Raw genomic sequence first — 16,605 nt, forward strand, 5'->3', positions numbered from 1 at the left:
CCTGTTCCTTTGATGTGGCTCGGAACATTAGGCTTGTTCCCAAATTTAACGAGGAGGAGGTGGAAACGTTTTTTCTGTCTTTTGAAAAGACAGCAAAGCGTCTTCAGTGGCCCGAACAATACTGGACCCTGCTACTACAAAGTGGGTTCATAGGGAGAGCCCAGGAAGTGTATTCAGCTCTGTCGGAGGATCAGTCAGAGAATTATGAGGCTGTTAAAGAGGCTGTGCTGTCAGCCGAAGAGCAAGTTCCGGAAGCATACCGGCAGAAGTTCCGAACCTTAAAAAGACAGGCTGGGCAGACCTTTGTGGAATTTGCGAGGGAGAAGGAAATGAGTTTTGATCAGTGGTATCGTTCTCTACACGTGGATAGGACCTATAGTAATCTAAGGGAGGTTATCTTGATGGAAGAGTTTAGGAACAGTATCCCCTTGGACATTCGGACACACCTTACGGATCATAAGGTTGGTGAGTTGAAAAAAGCTGCTGTTGGTGCAGATGATTATGAACTTACCCATAAGAGAGGCCTTGGTTTTCCTCATTACGGTACTACCTGGGATAACAAGGAGGGGGTTAGTGAGGACCGGTCAGAGGGGAAGTGGACAGACCATAGGGGTCCATTGGTGCGGCCGTCTCTGGGTAGACAGTTTGAGGGGTCGAGTCAGGCATCTCAAAGGGGACCGGCCCCCACGTGTTATTACTGCAAACAGAGGGGACATCTGAAGTCGAACTGTTGGAAATTGCAAAGGGATGAGAAGCAGGGAGACTCCATTAGACCTATTGCATTGGTTCGAACCAAAGTGGACAGCCACAGGGATCGTGCCCTTACAGTTAAGGCTGAGGATACTGCGGACCTTACGAGCCCCGTACAGGACCATTATAAACCCTTTGTGTCAAAGGGCCAAGTGTCTTGGGACAAGAAAGTCAAGTCCGTAGTTATTCTGAGGGATACTGGGGCCGCCCAGTCGTTGATGTTGTCTACCGTTTTACCATTGACTTTGAGTAGTTCGGGGAAAGCGAGTGCCTTACTCCAGGGCATTGCAGGTCATTATGTCCCAGTCCCCTTACATAGGGTGAACTTGAAGTCAGATTTGGTCACAGGACCCGTGATGGTAGGAATAGTCCCCACTCTCCCCATAGAGGGTATTCGTTTTGTATTGGGAAATGATTTGGCTGGCAATAGGGTTGGTGCTTCCCCAGTAGTGAAAGAGAGATTCCTCGAAGAGACGGAGAACCCTAACCTTCCGGACTATGTAGGTACTTTCCGGGAAAGACTTACCCCCACCTGCAATGTCGCCAAGGAACATTCGAAAGTATCTCAGCGAGTAATGAAGGCTCGTTTTGACCTGAATACGACAGCTCGTAATTTTAGGCCTGGATACAAAGTGCTAGTTTCACTACCTCTGCCTGGGAGCCACTATTGGCGACGTTTAGCGGTCCCTACTGGGTCGAAAAAAAGCTGAGTGAGGTGAACTACGTGGTGTGGACCCATGACAGATGGAAACCCCGCCGGGTGTGCCACGTTAATATGCTTAAAGGGTACTATGAGCGTGAGGCCGACCTCGGCCGGCCAGTTGGTAGGTCATATAAAGCATCAAGGTATTGACTCATGAATTAGATAGCGTGGCTCCACAAGCACCTGATAGGGAACCAATGGGGCTTTTAGTACAGCCGTACCCCTTGAAAATTGTACATATTTCGGGTCGAGATAATGTCATGGCAGATGCTCTATCTCGAGTTCAAGAGTTTTTTTTTAGTGTCCCTGCATATGAGCTATGATGCCTGTAAATGTCACAAGGAGAGATGGCTGTTTGTTTTTGCACTGTTTATGCTGGGTTAAGTTTATGCTTGCACTGTTTATCCAGCCTTTGTAAAATAAAACTTTTCTTGGGGTAAAGTTTTCTTCTTTAAGGGGGGGAGGTGTTACGGTTTGTGACCTTTTTCTTCTTCCTTCCCCCACACGCCCCTGTGAGTTAGACCAGGTGGTTTGGTCCATGAGTATGAAGCCTATGATTGGCTGTGGGGCAGGGGGAGTGGCCAGGAAGGTGATTCAGAGGAGTGAGTGGCCATTTTGGGAGAGGGCTTTTGGCAGAGGGCTTTTCGGGGGTTGTAGAGTGTCCAGCTGCAATCTCTCTACCGGAAGGGTGACGTTGATCGAACTCTTGTTGCCTACTCCTACCATCTCTTGCTGGGCCTGCACTGGGGCCTACCACTAGGCCTGCACTGGGGCCTACCACTGGGCCTGCCTTGGGCCTACTCTTGGACCTGCCTACTCTTGACTGGCCTATTCGGGTTTTTCCCTCTCTTCTCCCTTCTTTGTTTTATGTGTAGGAAGAGATTTTCGTGTGATAATAAATAAATAAAGACCGTGTGATTGAAGGCTTGGTCTGGTGTGCTTCAGGCCGTAACAACGGAGATTCGGAGATCCGGAGTTTAATTGGTAAAGCCGTTACAGAGGAAGAGGCTATGAAGATACCCGTTGGCTACTTCATGAAAGGGGAAATATTCATGAGAAAATGGAGACCACCGGAGGTGCCAGCAAACGATGAGTGGAAAGTTCATTACCAAATTGTGGTGCCACCGCCGTACCGGAAGGAGATATTGAGTTTGGCGCATGAGACACCTTTGGCCGGGCACCTTGGAGTGAACAAGACCTGTGACAGAATATTGGTACATTTTTTCTGGCCAGGATTGCGACGTGATGTAGTGGATTTCTGTAGATCTTGCCATTCTTGCCAGCTGGTGGGAAAACCTAATCAGAAAGTCCCATCCGCACCTTTAAAACTCATTCCAGCTTTTGAAGAGCCATTCAGCCATGTCATTATTGACTGTGTAGGCCCTTTACCTAAAACTAAGGCTGGACATCAGTATTTGTTGACCATCATATGCGCTTCCACAAGGTTCTCAGAGGCAGTGCCTCTTAGAAAAATTACTGCAGCAGTTATTGCGAAGGCCTTGATTAAATTTTTCACTTTGGTTGGCCTACCTAAGGTCATCCAGTCTGATCAGGGTTCCAATTTCATGTCAACACTTTTTCAGCAAGTGGTACACCTGTTGGGAGTGGAGCAAGTAAGATCAAGTACTTACCATCCCGAGAGCCAAGGGGCCTTGGAAAGGTTTCACCAGACATTGAAGAATATGCTCAGAACGTATTGTTTTGAATGTGACAAGGATTGGGATGAAGGAATACCCTTATTGTTGTTTGCTACGAGGGAATCTGTTCAGGAGTCATTGGGGTTCAGTCCTTTTGAACTTGTGTTTGGACACGCAGTGCGAGGACCGTTGAAATTGGTGAAAGAACAGTGGCTACAGGAGGAGTCACAGTCAACAGTGGTGGAGTATGTGTCAACTGTTAGGCACAGATTGGCAAAGGCTTGTGAAGTTGCGAGAAGGAACTTGAAAGTGACACAGGATAAAATGAAAGGGAGACATGACAAGAAATCTCAGATAAGAAATTTCAGTCCTGAGGACCGAGTGTTAGTGTTGCTTCCTGTTCCAGGTCAGCCACTACAGGCGAGATATTTTGTCCCTATGCAATCGAAAGGAGGGTTAATGAAACAGATTACGTGGTGACAACTCCTGACCGACGGAAAAAGCGGCAGCTGTGTCATGTCAACCGACTGAAGAAATATTATGAGAGGAAGCCTGTGGAAGAAATGGTTCCTGTCTCACCTGTCGTGCCTGTAGTCCGGGTACAAGAGAATCCAGAGGTTGACGCCAGTGTGAAGTTTGATAACTTTGATGACAAGGCTTGTCCCAGATTGACGAACACGGAAGTGTTGAGTCAATTAGATGAGAAATTAGGGTCATTTGACGAGGGAACAACAAGGACAACTATCCAGCCTAATTTTTGAATTTGCACATTTGTTCACATATGTACCTGGTCGTACTGACCTGGTATATCATGATATTGAGGTGGGGGAAGCCACTCCTGTGAAGCAACACCCCTATCGGATGAATCCTGTGAAGATGGAGTATCTTTGGAAGGAGGTTCAGTATATGTTGGAGAATGACATCATCGAATCAAGCAGCAGTGAATGGAGCTCCCCATGTGTGTTGGTTCCAAAACCCGATGGCAGTTTTCGCTGTTGTACGGATTTAAAACGGGTTAATGCAGTGACCAAGACCGACTCATATCCCATCCCGAGGATTGATGACTGTATTGATAGAATAGGCCCAGCTAAATTTGTAACTAAGTTTGACTTGCTGAAAGGGTATTGGCAGATTCCTCCTACTGATAGAGCCAAGGAAATCTCAGCTTTAGTCACACCAAATGGGTTGTATCATTACAAGGTTCTTCCCTTTGGATTAAAAAACAGGCCTGCTACATTTCAACGGCTGATTAATAAGCTTATTGCAGATCTTGAGGGGGTGGAGGCTTATCTGGATGATGTCATCATCCACACTATGACCATGGAAGATCATATTAAACAAATTCAGGCATTTTTCAAGAAACTGACCAAGGCAGGGTTGACCATCAACTTATCGAAGAGTGAGTTTGTAAAGGCACAGGTGGTGTTCCTAGGCCATGTAGTAGGTCAGGGTCAGGTGCAACCAGTGACAGCCAAGATAGAAGCCATTCATCGCTTCCAAATTCCAAAAGGGAAGAAGGAGCTTATGAGATTCTTTGGTATGGCTGGTTGGTACCGGCGGTTCTGCAGGAATTTTTCTGATGTGGAAACGAATTTGCTGAGGAAAGAGACCAAGTTTGTTTGGGATGACAAATGTCAGGCTGCCTTTGCCCACGTCAAAGCAATATTAATGAGTTATCCTGTCCTAGCCGCCCTGGATTTTCAAGCACCTTTCAAGTTAGCCATTGATGCAAGTGATGTGGGGGCTGGGGCAGTTCTATTACAGCAAGATGAGGATGGAGTAGATCACCCAGTGTGCTACTACTCCAAAAAGTTTAACAAACATCAGGCAAATTATGCCACTGTGGAAAAAGAGACCCTTGCTCTCCTATTAGCGCTTCAGCATTATGAGGTGTATCTGGGAACTACTACCTTTCCTATAAAAGTCTTCACTGATCACAGACCCCTTAACCTTCATTCAAAAAATGAAAAATAAAAACCAAAGGTTGATGAGATAGAGTTTGGCTTTGCAGGAGTTCAACTTGGAAATTGAGCATGTAAAGGGCAGGGACAATGTCGTTGCCGATGCTTTATCCAGAGTGAACTAACTTTGGAAATTCCTGTAGGTGGTTTGGAAGTTGTGTTGCTTTATTTTGGGGAATATTAATTATTGTTGCTCACATGAATTGATAATTTGGGTGTGAGTTTTACTTTTGTTTGTTAAAAGAGTTTTTGCCTGCAAAAAAAGTTTTCACGATGTTCAAACTTTCTTTCTTGAGGGGAGGGGGGGGGGGGGGGGGAAGTGTTACGGATTCATCACTTCCGTTGTTGTGGTTTTTATCCACTGTAAACATTTTTGATTCCATGTACTATTATTGTTGTCGTTTGAGGGTTTGAGGGGGGGGCTGTGTTATGTCGGTGCGGGTAGTGATATGTAGAGCCAGATAGATCTGTGTCGGTAACGTGCTTCGTCTGTCACGGTAAGGAATCTACCTTGTAATAAGTTCCATGTCTAGGCGGTTTGTCGGTAAGGAGTATACTTGTGAACCTACCAGGAGGTTCGAGTGATAAGTAGAGTAGGGATTAAAGAATAAAGCCCCTGTATGTCTCACCTGGTCAGCCAAACCTTTGTCCCTTTTGGCACCGCAACCACTTAGACACTTAGTTAGGATCTCCTTCGTGCAACATTAAATTCCCTTCCCTGACAATGACTTCAGAAGGAACAGGCAAAGAAGCCAGGACACCGCCGATGATGGCCGCCGCCGCTACACCTCCGGCGGCCAAGGAACATCGAGTAGCACGAGCTATTACCACGCTACGGGCCTGTGATTGGTCGGCGCACTGGGCGCGAACACCCAGCCAACGAGTGCGAGAGGCGCGAAGCTGGAAGGTTCGGTGGAAGTCGCTGGTTGGTGGCGTGCCAAGGCTGACGTCACCGGCAAGGTTATATTAGCGCGTGCTGAAGGACAGAGAGAAAGAGGGAGAGAAAGAGCGAAGTTGGATTTGCGCTTGGCTTGGAGCAGCAGCAAACTTGGATATGCAGTTGGTCTGGAGAGTCTCTCGCAGTTCGTACTCTTGTTCGCTCTCTTGGTGCTTGGACATTTTCTCTTCTCTTCTTCGTCTTGCGCAGCCCGAGTTGAGTTGAGTCATAGCCCGAGTGGAGTTCGCTTGCTTCTTGCACGTTTGCTTCGGGAGAGCTGACTGGGACGTGGCCGGCCGGTCTTGTGTGAATATCGACCTCGCTTGGAGCCGCTGGCCTGCGTTGGATGCGCTGTAGCGGTTGCCGCTGAACATACACAATCGCCTTACACCTGCCGAGGACGCAACCAGGGAGCGATCGCTGTGCCGGGCTTGCCCAGACCGCCCGGAGACGCTCAGTCTCGCCTTTCCCGGGCATGTCCAGACTCGCCTTTCCCGGGCTCGCCCAGACCACCCGGAGACGCCCAGTCTCGGCTTTCCCGGGCATGTCCAGACTTGCCTTTCCCGGGCTCGCCCGGAGACGCTCAGTCTCGCCTTTCCCGGGCATGTCCAGACTTGCCTTTCCCGGGCTCGCCCGGGCCGCCCGGGCACGCCCACTCTCACCGCGTTTGATTGCATATATATATTGCTGCCCGATAAACGGGCTTTTCAGAGCACCCGAGTTTGGTTTTACTGAATAAAGAAACTCGGATGAATTCCCGTCTTTTGTCGCGTCAATCCTTTTAACTCGCGTAGGAGCACAGCTCCTTCATTGGTGACCCCCGACATGGACACGGCAGTTGCCCTTAAACTGCCTACCTTCTGGGAGGCTCACGCGGCGGTTTGGTTCGCCCAGGCGGACTCCCAGTTTGCCCTGCGAGGCATTACCGCCGACGATACCCGCTTCCACCATGTGGTAGCGGCACTCGGCTCCGCCACCGCGGCCCGCGCCCTGGGCCTCCTCCAGCACCCGCCAGCTGCTGACAAGTATGGCGCGATCAAGACGCTCCTCCTTGACGCGTTCGCCTTCTCACCGGTAGAACGCACACGACGCCTGCTCGACCTGCCCAAGCTCGGCGACACGCGCCCGTCCGAGCGAATGGACTACATGCTCTCGCTGCTCGGTGAGCACTCCCCGGATTTTATTTTCTGAGAGCTGTTCCTCCACCAGCTGCCTAGCTAGGTACGCCTCGCCCTGGCAGGCACGCAGATCACGGATCCCCGCGCCCTCGCCAGGGAAGCCGACAAGATCTCCTCGGCAGGCCAGCACATCGGGGCAGCTAACCGGAGCCCGCCGCCGTCCGAGGCGACGCCCATGGCGCCCGAGCGCCCGGTGCGGTTGGAGGCCGAACTGCCGGTGCAACTGGCGGCCGCCACGCCGTGCCGACCGCTCCCAACACGACGGCCGGGGCCTCCACCTGACCAGGCGTGGTGTTATTACCACGCCAGGTTCGGACACAAGGCTCGGACATGCCGACCCCCGTGCACTTTCGGCAAGTCGGGAAACGGCCGGGCCGGCGTTCATTACCAGCCATGAGCGCCGGCCACTCGGGCAACTTGCTTTTTATCAAGGACAAAGCGTCCGGGCGGCGCTTCCTTTGTGACACCGGCGCCCAACTGAGCGTCATACCCGCCTCCGAGCAGGACAGGCAGACCGCCGTTTGCGGCCCCTCCTTGGTCGCTGCCAACGGATTGGCCATCCGCACCTTCGGCCTGCGCAACGTCACCCTCTGCTTCGGCAACCAGCGCTTTAACTGGACCTTTGTGACGGCGAGCGTGCCCATGGCTTTGCTGGGCGCCGACTTCCTCTGCGCACATGGGCTGCTGGTCGACGTCAAACGGCGTCGCCTTGTCAACGCCGAGACTTTCAGCTTCCTGGCATGCACGATGAGCAGCTCCGTGCCGACCGAACTAGCATGCGCCCTCCCGGCGGCAAACGAGTTCGCTCGCCTGCTCACAGAGTTCCCGGCCCTCACGCGGCCGACGTTTTCGGCCGTCGCAGTGAGACATGGTATCGAGCACCACATACCAACTAGGGGCCCGCCGGTCTATGCCAGAGCCCGCCGCCTCGACCCGGCCAAGCTCGCCGTGGCAAAAGCCGAGTTCGACGCGTTGGAGCACCTCGGCATCGTGCGGCGCTCCGATAGCGCGTGGGCCTCGCCACTGCACATCGTGCTGAAGCCGGGGGGCGGCTGGCGCCCATGTGGCGACTACCGCCGCCTCAACGACGTTACCACCCCGACAGGTATCCGGTCCCGCACATCCAGGACTTTTCCGCGCGTTTGGCGGGGCGGGTCATTTTCTCGAAAGTTGACCTAATACGGGGATACCACCAGGTACCTGTCAGGCCGGCCGACGTCCCAAAAACGGCCGTCATCACGCCGTTCGGCCTGTTCGAATTCCTGAGAATGCCGTTTGGCCTCAAGAACGCGGCCCAGGCGTTCCAACGCTTGATGGACGGCGTGCTGCGCGACCTGCCGTTCCTCTTCATTTACCTGGGCGACATCCTCGTTGCCAGCACGTCCCGGGCAGAGCACCTCCTCCACCTCCGAACACTGTTCGGGCGCCTCAGCGAGCACGGCTTAATCGTCAACCCGGCTAAATGCCACTTCGGCACGATGGCCGTTGACTTTTTGGGCCACCACATCACCATAAACGGGGCCGTGCCGCTGCCAACCAAGGTCGAGGCCATCACCGAGTTCCCGCATCCCCGCTCCATCAAGGCCCTGCAGGAGTTCCTCGGCATGGTGAATTTCTACCACCGTTTCGTGCCCCGCGCTGCTCAGCTCATGCGGCCCCTTTACGAAGCCCTCCGGGGCAAGCCGGCCAAGCATGACGTCGTCTGGTCCGCAGCCATGGACGCGGCATTCACAGGCGCAAAGCTGGCCCTCGCCGACGCAACGCTGCTGGCTCACCCGGTGCTCGACGCTCCAATCGCCCTCACTACGGACGCCTCCGACTACGCGGTGGGCGCCGTACACGAACAATGGGTGAATGGGGTTTGGCAGCCACTCGCTTTTTTTAGCCGGCAACTCCGGCCGAACGAGCTAAAATATAGCACATTTGACCGCGAGCTCCTCGGTCTATACCTGGCCGTTCGCCATTTCCGCCACCTCCTGGAGGGCCGCCCGTTCACGGCTTTCGTCGACCACAAGCCGTTGGTTTACGCGATGGCCAAAGTCACGGAGCCGTGGTCGGCCCACCAGCAGCGCCACCTCTCCGCCGTGTCGGATTTTACCACGGACATCCGACACGTCACCGGAAAAGACAACGCCGTGGCCGACTGTCTTTCTCGGGCCAGCGCGAACGCGGTCCACCTCGGCGTGGACTTCGCGCTTATGGCGGCCGACCAGACCACCGACACCATGGTGCAAGTCCTCCGGGCGGTGGACACGGGCCTCCGCCTGGCCGACGTCCCCTTCGCGGACACTGTCCTGCTCTGCGACGTCTCCCAAGGCCAGCCTCACCCCGTCGTGCCCGTTACCTGGCAGCGCCGCGTTTTCGCCTCCCTTCACCGCACCGCCTTTCCCACCCGGGCCGGAAAGCTTCCCAGAAGCTGGTGTCGGCGCGTTTCGTCTGGCACGGACTTCGACGGGATGTCCGCGATTGGGCCAACGCCTGTGGCGTATCGACCACGTCAACGTGGACCTGGTGGGCCCCCTTCCCCCATCACGAGGTTTCACACACCTGCTCACCATGGTGGACAGGACCACCAGGTGGCCGGAGGCCGTTCCCCTCATTTCCACCACCACCGCCGACGTGGCGCAGGCTTTCATCGCCACCTGGGTCGCCCGCTTCGGCACACCGGCGGACATCTCTTCGGGCCGCGGTCCGCAGTTCACCTCCGAGCTGTGGGGCGTGGTCGCCCGCAACCTGGGGGTCAAGCTCCACTGTACCACGGCCTACCACCCCCAAGCCAATGGGTTGTGCAAGCGTTTTCACCGCTCCATGAAGGCCGCACTCATGGCCGGCCTTCAGGACGGCGGTTGGGCCGACCGGCTGCCGTGGGTCCTTTTGGGCCTCCGCACGGCCCCCAAGGAGGACCTCCAGGTGTCCACCGCCGAGCTCATCTACGGCCAGCCGCTACGCGTCCCGGGCGAGTTCGTGCCCGACGCTACCAGTCCCTGGTCCGCAGCTCGCCAGCGCTCGGACCTACCTCCAGGAGGCCGCCCGACGGTTTGCCCCCGTGCCAACGTCCCGCCATGGTGGCCCCCAGTCCTACGTCCCCCCAGCGCTTCGCACAGTGGAGTACGTTTTTGTGCATCATGATGCACACCGGGGGCCACTCCGGCCGCCGTACAACGGACCCTTCCGGGTCCTGGGACGGGACGACAAGTCTTTCGTCATCGACGTCGGGGGCAGGTCGGACCGGATTTCGGTGGACCACCTCAAGCCGGCGCACGTGGACGTCAACCAACCACCACGGTTGGCCCTTCCTCCACGGCGAGGCCGCCCCCCGTCCACGGTTCCCCCCGCTCGACCACCCACCACCACACCGGACCCCCCACCCCCCCCCCCCCCCACGACCCTCCAGGGGTCGCTTCGGCCGGGTCATCAGGACCCCCCTTAAATTGACCCTGCCGGTGCAAGTCGATTCTGGGGGGGCGCGTGTAGCGGTTGCCGCTGAACATACACAATCGCCTTCCACCTGCCGAGGACGCAACCAGGGAGCGATCGCTGTGCCGGGCTCGCCCAGACCACCCGGAGACGCTCAGTCTCGCCTTTCCCGGGCATGTCCAGACTCGCCTTTCCCGGGCTCGGCCAGACCGCCTGGAGACGCCCAGTCTCGCCTTTCCCGGGCATGTCCAGACTTGCCTTTCCCGGGCTCGCCCAGACCGCCCGGAGACGCTCAGTCTCGCCTTTCCCGGGCATGTCCAGACTTTCCTTTCCCGGGCTCGCCCGGGCCGCCCGGGCACGCCCACTCTCACCGCGTTTGATTGCATATATATATATTGCTGCCCGATAAACGGGCTTTTCAGAGTACCCGAGTTTGGTTTTACTGAATAAAGAAACTCGGATGAATTCCCGTCTTTTGTCGCGTCAATCCTTTTTAACTCGCGTAGGAGCACAGCTCCTTCAGCGCGGTACTTTTCCTGCTTTGGGGCCTCGTGTGCGAACGGAGTGGGCATTGGCTCGGGCCTTCGCGTTGCTGTGGTGCTGGAGCGAGGGGCTCGTGGTGTGTGGCGGAGCTTGGGGACGCAAGACGACAGACGAGATAAGGCCACATCCGCAGAACATTTTACAATTACATAACGGACGTTTTTCTTTTTATTAATTCATATTCCTGTGTCTCGTTTCTGAAATCTGTCGTGTGGGGACGTCCCGATTAGGATATTTATTACAGGTGTGTGCTTTTCCCTGTCACGATTTTCTTTGCAATAAACCCTTTTATTATTTTCTGTATATATTCCTGAACGCAGTTTCCGTGTGATTGATTTAATAGGTAAGACTGCAGGGGTCTCACCGCCCCCCCTCCATCCCGTGCACTTTGGTGTAGCTGTTGGTTTTTGGAATCCGCCATTGAGTTTTCGCCTCGGGGGCTAAGGCCTTCGCGATCGGCTTCCGTGACCATCTGAGTTTAATCACAGACGGCCGCGTGACAATATATATATTCACACACACACACACACACAAAGGTGATACTGAGAGGGCTCCGTCCCACCTTCTGAAACCCACATATGGAGATGACAAACAACAACAACAAGCACACACACACACACACACACACACACACACACACACACACACACACACACACACACACACACACACACACACACACACACACACACACACACACACACACACACACACACACACACACACACACACACACACACACACACACACACAAATTTAATGGCTCCAATTATTGCCACCTTCATGTGAATTTGGTTGAGAAATGTTTCAGCTCAAGACCTTTATGAACCAGCTGGCCAGAACTGACGTTGGACTGAATGTGACAGGAATTTGGAATTTGATCAGGGTGTCGTGCTAACTGGCCTATTATTCAAGAAGGACAACGGGGGATCTCTAACGTCCATCACCTCGTGCTAGCTGCCATGACGCCAAGTTTAACATTGATCCGAGGAACGGCACACACTGTGATGCATCGCCCTGTCTGCGAAATACCAAGTCGACAGTGTAGCGTCCGGCCAAGAATGAAATCCTGAGTAGACACCTCAAAGGAGAGTTTGCTACCTCTGGACTATTCTACCTGTACTCTCTGAACTCATATTTCTCTATTTGTCTGCACTCCTCCATCTCCCTGGTCAAGGATATTATTCACGCTGTCATAATGCCACATGTAGTGATATCTGGTCGCTACTTGCTCCAATATTTCTCCAATATGCTGATGTTTTGGGCCAGAACGCCATCATACAAGTCAAATAAACGACATGGGATGGTTTTTGTGAAACTTACCGAATCTACTTGGAATGAGTTGTTGGTTCCACGGTGGTCTAGGTCGTGGCACAAACAGGAAGTAAAAAGAGCGAATATCTCGATGTCACTAAGGTAAGGAAAGTAAGTGTATGACAGACAGTGGTTAACAAGATCTGAAAGCGATAGCATATAAATTTCAGGCAAATCTTGAATAATCAACAACAATTCAAAATACTTCGTATATCTTCAAATAAGACGACTGAGCTTTAGGATTTCTTTTAGTATACTACAAGTTCCTTTGACCCCATCATGAATCTGTTTCAATATACATCGCAGGTGTTAACTCACTCGAGGTATTTGCTGAGGTCCAGGTTTTTGTCGAGCAGGTAGCAGAAATGCGACACGGAATACGCATGCATCCAGTTGTGATACGGTGGATCCCTGTACCCTTTCTTCACCATGAGGCACCACCTGGAGGAGCGAAAAAGCACAGCTTGCCATATGCCAGTCAGATACCGCTTAAGATGTCGTATTATTACACGAGGATTAGTAATGAGTGATGGAACACAACCGATCCAATCAAACGGGCCTTTCTATGATGCGTACTGTCAGAATAAGTAGTTCTGAGTAAAGTTTGAGAAAGTAGGGTAGGTTTGTGGAAAAGGAAGAATCTCCTGCAGTGGAGTGGGGTTAGTTCACGTTTTCGGATGCTTACCATGTCAGGGTGTTGGTGTCCAGCTTGTATCTGCTCATAAAGCCCATGTCAGCAAACATACTGAGGACAGCCTGCAGTGAAGGGAGAGGGAGATGCACGTGGGAAGTTAATGTTTAGCCTCATGGAAATGTCCAAATGTTTTGTTAGGTTTTTGATCTCTCCTTCACTCACACAATAGAAACTCAGAAAAAAAACAATGGCTCACAATCGGTGCACCACCAAAAACCAAATGATGAAGTAAATCATGAATTTGCACTTTATATCTGGTTCATGTTCAAGGATGACAAAACAAAGAATCAAGAATATTAATCTCGATTAAAACAGAGGCCTAATGGAATTACATGCACAGGAAGGAGTGGGACTCACCTCCCCTACCCTATGTGAATATGTATTTGTAATCAAGACAAAGTACCATATCGGTGTAAGTAGGCCCTACTTTGAGGATATAATCATGAGGTTAGACATTAGTCTGCTAGAAGCCGTAGGGACATTCTGCAGGCCTGTTTACCTTCTACAATACCTCCCTATAATGAAAATCCCTGCCCATGTCCTTCGTTGAAGCAAGTCCGCATCAGCCCATTTGTCTAGTTCCATCAGTTGAGGGTGGTGTGGAACTACTTGCGATATGTGTAGGCTCAGTATCAGTGGATATAAAGCACTCCGCCATGTCCAGGGCGATATGAAGAGAGCATGTGGTGAGTGCAGCATAGGCAGTTAGAGATCCATGAAGAAACTCTGGTGTTTGTTAGAGTGCTGAGACTCATTCAGCAGTAGGAGTTGGAGGGGCTTACAGGGAACATTGAACAGCCCCCAGTGCTCTACATGTGTATGAGCTGCCCCCCATTGTGAATATAGTGGTTCCTGCTATGTTGTGGTTGATACATCATGCACCACTGAATTAATTTCCCTCTCTGTTCACGTTAAGTGTGCCACGAGGCATTTTTCGTCCATGCTGTTCCTTCCGGGTTTGTTTCTTCATTCCAGCTAAAGGTTATTTGATTCTTCTGCTTCCTGTAATTCCTCACATACCCTTTGTGTGTACAGGCTCGTGGCTGAAGGGGAAGCTGTTTTGTGATTAGTGGGGGTTCTGTGTTTGTCATTCCAGTGAGGCCCATTGGGATTGTGCCTCATGTTATCTGTACCGCAAATTATTGAATGCATCACGATTATTGCTCACGCCACCATAGGATGGGTGTGTGGGTACTGCAATGATCCCACCTGTGTATTTGTTTGTCAGCAAAATAACTCAACACCGAGGGCAGCTAGAATCACCAAAATCGGCACAGAGTTTCATTCTGTGAATGTCTCGAATGAATTCAACTTCACAAGGATATATATAAAAACATAAGAGCAATAGTCCTGGTGCTCACCTGGTAAAATAAACAGTATACTGCACTGACTAGAGGTATTTTAAACCAATTTCAATGGTTGCTAGAAGACAGGGCAGCATGTAGAATCATATTAACATAATCATAAGACGTTAAACAAACAAAAAAATACCTATTTTGGGGGCAATCACACCCCCCCCCCCCTTCTCCCTCCCCATGTACATCCTCACACCCCAATTTTTCCAATGCCTTGAACAAACATTGGTACATCACGGATGATGAAGGTTGTGGTGAAGTTTCATCGAAATTGTGTGTGTAGTTTCTGAGAAAAAAGCAAATACCTATTTTTGGAGGGGGGGAGGGGGCAAGCACCCCCATAGACCACCTTAGACAGCGATTTTTTAAATGCCAGAAACAAACTTTGGTACAACATGGGTGATTAAGGTTGTGGTCAAGTTTCATCAACAATTGCATGTGTAGTTTCTGAGACAAAAGCAAATACTGTACCTATTTTGGGGGACAACCCCTCCGTAGACCCCCAAAGGGGCAGATTTTTTGAATGCTGTGAACAAACTTTGGTACATCACGGGTGATGAAGGTTGTGGTAAAGTTTCATCGAAATAGTGTGTGTAATTTCAGGGGAAAAAGCAAATACATATTTTGGGGGGGTTAAACCTGGAACCATTTTGACCCCCGGCAAACCCCCTTAGACCCCAATTTTTTTTAATGCCGTGAACAAACTTCAGTCACAACACAACAAATATCATTTGTGCCAAATTTGGTCGCAATCCCATCAGCGGTTTCGGAGAAGAGGTTCCAAGTGTTTACGGATGGACGGACTGACGACGCGCCATCGCATCAGCTCCCTTCGTTCCAGGTGGTTCCAGGTGAGCTAAAAAGAAATTTACTATAGGCCACTATTGTGAGTGTTGGATAATCACATCTGTATGTACAATATGAAGCTCTGTGCCAAACTTGGCAATCCTAAATGCTTATACCGTATTGTCAAGTTAGTCTGCCACCAAACATATATAGACACGTTGAACGCAATACTTACTCGCCGAGCAGAAACAGGAAGCAGATTGAAAGGGTATAAGCAGGGACAAAGAGCTCAAGAGACTCCAATGGAGAGGGTGAGGCAACTTTCACAGGTCAGGAGATCTCTACATAAACACCCATGACCATGGAGCAAAATGGCTGAAACTAACAATGGATAGACAGTCAATGTCAGAATCCAGAGTAAGTGAGATGACTGCAGAGCAAAAAGTGGGATAGTTGTTAAAAAGGTAGCAACAAAGATACACATAAAATTAATATACACCCCAACTTAGGCATAGTCTCCCCAATCATCGGAGGGAAGGTGGAGGTTGGGAGGGGAAGTGGATGGGAGGGTTTGCCAGATGGTCCTTTCAGAGAGAGAGAGTGAGTGTGTGGGGTGTAGGATAAAGGGGTTTAAAGATACATTCCAATTGTGGGACCAGTTCCTAATCATATCAAGGTCTGCAGAGAAAGAAGAGGGTGCTGTACGGCTGTCTGAAGGATGATAAAGGAAATGGCAGAAGGTGGAATACTCAGCAAAGAGATGGGCAAAATGTTCCAGGCAATCAGAAAGATCATTGATGAAGATGTGGAACAGAACTGTGCCAAATGCACTGATTTGGGGAACTCGAGCCATGGCAGAGAGAGACCAGAAGATCCCATTAAGAGCTACACACTGAATGCAAAAATGGAGGAGGTCAGTGTGCTATGAGAGGAGGTGGCCTTCGTTGCCAAAAGCAGAGAGTTATTATGAATTTTATTATCAAATAATTGAAAGCTTGTGTGGAGACATTTCCTCTACGACATCACCATCAATCATGGGGTGTTAGCATGGGTGAATTAAATAATTACTTCAGGGTCGATAAAAAAATTAATAATTAAATCTCAACACCTTACTTTACAAATACTTTATCTTACTATAATTCACCAAATGTCTGTCCGTCCGTCTGTTCCCAGGTACCGCAAAAACGGCTGAACCGATCGCAACGATATTTTGGGTGGGTAATCCTGGGACGCCCTGGAGTAAAATAGGCTATATTGTTTTTTCAATTTTCCAATTTCCAATTTTCCAGTTTTTCCAAACGCGATGGAATAATATTTACCGATATGAACA

At 51.2% G+C, this 16,605-nt stretch overlaps 1 protein-coding gene across 1 annotated transcript in view; it reads right to left on the reverse strand.

The window, feature by feature from the left end:
* Positions 1–16,605, reverse strand: part of PDE2A (phosphodiesterase 2A) — a 376,017-nt gene that overhangs the window by 73,294 nt on the left and 286,118 nt on the right. The window contains exons 22-24 of the mRNA XM_068112452.2: positions 13,126–13,196; positions 12,759–12,881; positions 12,450–12,537 (exon numbers count right to left, since the gene is read on the reverse strand). Coding sequence (XP_067968553.2) covers positions 12,450–12,537; positions 12,759–12,881; positions 13,126–13,196 — 282 coding nt within the window. The remainder of the gene's footprint in view (positions 1–12,449; positions 12,538–12,758; positions 12,882–13,125; positions 13,197–16,605) is intronic.

This window comes from Myxine glutinosa, chromosome 4, assembly GCF_964187855.1.
Source record: "Myxine glutinosa chromosome 4, kmMyxGlut1.1, whole genome shotgun sequence".
NCBI lineage: Eukaryota > Metazoa > Chordata > Myxini > Myxiniformes > Myxinidae > Myxine > Myxine glutinosa.